The sequence below is a fragment of the Echinops telfairi genome, unplaced genomic scaffold, assembly GCF_000313985.2.
Source record: "Echinops telfairi isolate 266 unplaced genomic scaffold, ASM31398v2 ScPeMD7_7467;HRSCAF=8505_1, whole genome shotgun sequence".
NCBI classification, from domain to species: Eukaryota; Metazoa; Chordata; class Mammalia; order Afrosoricida; family Tenrecidae; genus Echinops; species Echinops telfairi.
The window spans coordinates 22,907,891-22,913,436 of NW_022111368.1; the positions used below are offsets into that span (position 1 = coordinate 22,907,891).

The following is a 5,546-nucleotide window of genomic DNA, read 5'->3' on the forward strand; positions in this document are numbered from 1 at the left end:
ACTTAAATCTCCAATGTTAGCTTGTCTTAAAACTTAGACATCTATTTTCCATTGGAAACATCCTTTAACCAGCAAAACTAGACTGGTGTCTGGTTACCACTACCAGCTGTTCTGATCAAGCACACAATAGATGGATTCTGATAGAATGGGAGGAAAACATGGAAGAGAACTCAAAATAGATAAGTAAATAATTTTTAAAAGAGACAAAACTCAAATTATTTAAAAGTCCCAACTTCCTGGACCACTTGGGACGCGTGGCTCCCTGAGACAACCACTCTGAGATGCGCTTTAACCTGTGAACCCACGCTGTCCTGGAAGCCGGCCTTCAAGGAAAAAACAAATTGTGACAGTAAATAACGGGCTTTGCCCCTGAGCGCAGCACTCCATCTGTGCGTGGCCAAAAGGTAAACAACTGCTTGAAAGTCAAGATGGGAAGATAAAGGGGCAGGAAAACTACAACACTGGAAATGGAACAGCCAGACCTACAGAGCATCTATTGATTATGGAAAATGATAACTAATATCACAGCACAATTGGTATAGAAATCATCGACTGCACACAGAAACCATGTTGTGTAAACTTTCACAGAAAACACAATAAAATGTTATTTTTCTCAAAAGGAGAAGAAGCATTCTTTGTGCTTAAATTGGTTTCAAGGTTCATCAAGTTGGAACAAAATATCACTGTTTGTTTTGTTATTGCCGAAACTTTTTTTTTTTGGCAAAACTTTTACGCCTACCCTGAAGGCAAGCGGATCATCGAAGGTGTTGGTGATTGTAATAGGAAATATGTTACAGTGAGAATTTACGGTAACCACTTTTGTTTGGATAATAGAAAATGTATTTTTTTAGGCCAATGATAAGAAAACAAATAAGAAGCAGTGGGGGGAATAGCAATGTCTAGTTATGGGTCCCTCTTCTGTAGCACCAAGAAATCATTTGAATATTTAAGGTTAGGGAGTTTCCAAAACTCCACTGCTCAAAATCCCCCTTTTCTTTCCATTGCTGACTCTCTTTCTGAAAGCTCAACTTCTGACAGAGAGTCTGCAGACAGACCGAGAGAACAGTGCTGATCAGGAGAACGGACATTATCTCGTGACAGATATCCAAAGACTTGCACACTTTCTTACCATTAAAATAAAATAGATGTCTATCAATAGACATATATTCTAAGGATTTGTGTAATATCTATGGGATATCAGGGGGCAAGTGAATTGTGGCCAAGGTTTGCGCAACCAAAACTTGCAAGAAAAAAAATGTGATAATTACATGTCTAGAAATACATTATTATCATGGCCAGCAGCGAACCAAAAGTCAACCAAGTTCACTGCCATAGATTCTATTCCAACTCAAAGCAACCCTACAAGACAAGGTAGAACCGCCTCATCTTTCCTCCATGGAGCAGCCAGCGGTTTCAAACTGCTGACCTGGCAGTTAGCAGCCTAGCATGTAACCCACCACACCACCAGAGCTCCTTGGCAAATGTTGATTCAAAGCCCTAAAACTGTAATTTTAAAATTATTTAATCATTTTAAATAATTATTTAAATTGGTTCCCCTTTATGAAGTCTAATTGGTCTAGTTTCAGAATAAGAAAACATTTTCTAGAAATAAATGTTTCTTAGAGTAGAATACTTTTTTTTAATACCAATCTTCTTTCAAGACTAAGACCACCTACAGTTCCCCTGAGAAGCACAGTAAGCAATACAGCCACTTTTACCCACAGACTTTTAAGATTTTATGAAAATATTTGAGGCTCGGGCTGCAGTGTGGGAGATGAAAATGTATTCGCTTCCACGTGCAAACATCACATAATAAGTTTTAATTACACACCAATAAAATGCAACATCAGTATCAGTCCATTAACTGTAACTCACCTCATACTTGTTATCTTCATATGGCTTTTGTTTCACAAGATAAAGAGATAATTCATAGCAAAACTCTAATTTTTTAGCTAGAACAAAATTTAATCATTTTAATACAGTATGTAGGTGAGATTTATATGGTTGGTTTGGGGGGGGGGGTTATGTCATTGTATCCAAAAGACAGAGTAAGGTCTACAGAAGACGTCCAACGATTCTGCCATGAGCTTCTTCTACAATGACAAAGAGGGCGAGACCACTTACTTGAATGGCCCCTCCGTCACTCGGCCATCTGGGTAAGCCTTTTCTACCCCGGTGTTGTTCGCCGTCCACCACACGATGGAGCCTGACGTCCGGCTCACTCCCAGGAATACCTTACATGGGATTGTCAGTCTGGACCCTGAAAAGCACAGGCCGAAGCCATCAAACCCCGCGCAGCAAGGGAATTCCCTGAGATCGCCAGCAACCCGGAGCTGTGGGTGCTTCCTCCCCTGGCAATCTCCCCCACCAACCAATTATTTCCCTTCAAGGAAATTCTGTTTCCTCAAATGAGCCTGATCACCCAGAACTGTACTATCCATCAATCATTTTCCAGTACCGACAACTGGTCTCATAGGAGATAAAACCATGCAGGACAAAGACTTCCTGGAGGTCCCTTGTCTCCTGCAGGACACTGACGTCAAAGGTCATCTTCCACCCAAGTTTCCACGATGTACCTCAAAAATCCAGAGTCAATGTATTTCCTATCACGGCCAACCTCAACCCTAAAATTTCCCTTATCTTCCACCGAAAAAAAAAGCGAAAGCAGAGATATTCTCCGTTTTCAGGTGGTTCTCACGTAAAGTGACCCTTTGGGAAGTCACTGTATTTTAAATAAACGGTGCCCTCTGCAGCGGTGCAAGGCATCCCTGTCCGTGGTTCGCCCTTCTGCATCACCAAAGGAGAGGAGAGGGGCAATGTCAAACCCTTTGCAGCCTTTGTTTCCCCTCCTGGGTAATAACTCAAACCTGAAATGAATGAGACAGCTGTCTGGGCGTCCACTCAGGTGAGCCCACCCCTCCCCTGCCCAGTGGAGCGGAAAAAACGATTGCGCTTATCTGGATAGCCCTTCCAACGTGGGGAATGGGGTTTCCAATAAAAACGGAGGGCAGCACCCAGTCCTGCTGAGAGTTCGTTCAGTGTGGACACTGGTGGACGGACAACGTAGTCACAGAAATGCAGTCCAGACACAGAATGGAAGAGACAGCGATAAGAGAGAAGACAGCGCACTTGGTAGACCGATGAGCATGTGGTCTCTGTTCTGTTTCGCAGCGCCCCCAGTGGACAGATTTGTTAGTGCGTGTTCTCTATTCCGCTAGGGAGAGGATGGTCTTGGAAGTGTGAATACTATGAATAATGTACTGAGCAAAACTGTCTTCAAGAATGATTGCAAAATGAATGCATTCCAAGAAAAATAAAAGCTGAGTTTATATCCACCAGATCTCCCCACAAGAAATGCTAAGAGCGTGTCTTTGACATGGACCCTGCAACAAGCCACAGAAAGAAAGAAATTGGTTAAAGGTAACTACAAGCGAAAATATATTTTTGCTTAATGATTCTAACCACCACGTTCTCTATGCTTCATCATGACAAAGCATACAAAATAAGTATAAATTTGTATTAGAGGGCATATTATGTACCAAGACCTGATTGGTGATAACAAAACAAGCCGGGAGGAGGGAGAAATGGTATGATCATAGAATTTTTATATATTACTGAAGCTAAATTGGTATCAATTTAATCCAACTCAGGTTGGTATAAATACAAGATGTTAAATGTAATAGTCCCAGTGAACACAAGGAAAATATCTTCAAAATGTACCTCCAAAAATGGTAAGGAAAAAGAATTAAAATAATTTGCTGTGGAAAAAAGCAACAAAGCACAAAAACTAAAGTATTAAAGAAAATGAGAAACAAAGAAAGTTCAAGGCACACAAATAAACAAATGAAAAATTGATGAAACTAAGTCCTTCTGTATCTGTAATTACATTACATGTGAATGGGCAAAGTGACCCAATCAAAAGGCAGAGAGTGGCAGAATGGATAAAAGTCATGATTAAACTAAGAGGGGTTACCCCCCCCAAAAAAAAAACCCTGAATTTTTTTCCCAAGCTATATATTTAAACTTTTTTACAAAACAACCTTACCACCTTCAAAGTATTCTCCATTACACTTAAGATATTGGTCAAATATGCAATTCCATTCTTGGAAACCTTTTATCATTTGTTTATTTGTTTGGTGTCTTCTGATGCCTGTTATCAGATCCTATCGACACTTCATGATCGCACCAGCGGATGTGCTTCTTCCATGTGAGCTTGTTACTTCTCTGCTAGATGGTCACTTATTTAACGTCAAGCCTTTAAGACCTCAGATGCTATATCTTTTCCAACAGTCTGTTTGTTTGTTTGTTTGTTTGTTTGTTTAACCTTTTTCAAACTCATCTGTTTGGATGGCTGACTACACTGCCCTCATTTTGTTCTTCGCCTCTTCTACATCATCAAATTGCTGACTTTTCATGTTCTTCTGCATTTTCAGAAACATAAAGACGTCGCAAGCCTCGACAAAAACGGGTGCACTGAGACGGCTGCATGAGCAGGAGCATTGTCATGGTGGCGAAACCAGGCCCCATCTGCCACAAAGCAGGCCTTTTTTTGCCACACACTCTTTTCTTTTCAGAACCTCTAAATAAAAAGCTTGATTAACAGTCTGACCTGGGGGAAAGAACTCCAAATGAACTATGAGTTGACATTTCCGACCATTCCGGAAGTTGATAGGTGTCTAGAATGAGGTTTGTCATCAATTGACATTCCACCTTTTTTGGAATGAGAAAACCGCTTGAGTTTTTCCCATAGTGCTGTCCTTATAAGCTGTGTTCAATGTCACAACAGTCTCTGCACGTTTTTTCCTGAGTAGGAAACAAAATTTTACAGCCGCACACTGTTCTCTTAAATTGGCCATCACTGAAAATGAGGTTCGAGGGAAACCGCTTTTATGAAAAAATTCACTGTGCCAGAGAGAACATTCCCAGGCAACGCCACTGGGTGCACAAACTCAGATTGAGTTGCTTGATACTTGCCTAGTGGGGAAAATGCATACTGCAAAATTCTACTCCACCCAGCACAATTCCAGTTGTTGTTTTGTTTGGTTTTGCTTTGTTTTGTTTTGGGAGGGGATACCCCCTTGCATATGCTGTCTACAGGAGACACAAAAGTGAAAGGGTGGGGAAAAATTCCATACAAATAAAAAAGGAGAGCTGAGTGGCAATTTAATGGCAAACAAAATAGACTTTGAGTCAAAATATCTTAGAAGACATGGAGAAGAGAATTATACAGCGATAAAAGGTTCAATTCATCAGAAACTGTAACAAAGATGCAGCTAACATCAGAGCCCCTAAATATATAAACCAAGTCATGACAGAATTTCAGGAGAAACAGAGACTTCTGCAACCTTAGCTGGAGACCTTCATCACTAGACAAAATACTGAGGGAAAATTATAGAGAAACAGATGGCCTGCAGAACACTGTGAGTGGAAATTCACTAAACCTAGAAAGAGAAGTCTGGAGGTTTTTGCATAATTCATAAAGACAGTAAGCATCTTTGTTATTCTCATCAGCAATAGCTCTCATTTCATATCTCTTTCCAGATCCA

General features: G+C 40.6%; 1 protein-coding gene across 1 annotated transcript in view; it reads right to left on the minus strand.

The window, feature by feature from the left end:
• Window positions 1-2,120: 2,120 nt before the first annotated feature.
• The window catches only part of IL1R2 (interleukin 1 receptor type 2), a 47,998-nt gene continuing 44,572 nt past the window's right edge, over window positions 2,121-5,546 (minus strand). The window contains exon 7 of the mRNA XM_030888492.2: window positions 2,121-2,260. Within this exon, the coding sequence (XP_030744352.2) occupies window positions 2,121-2,260 (140 nt within the window). The remainder of the gene's footprint in view (window positions 2,261-5,546) is intronic.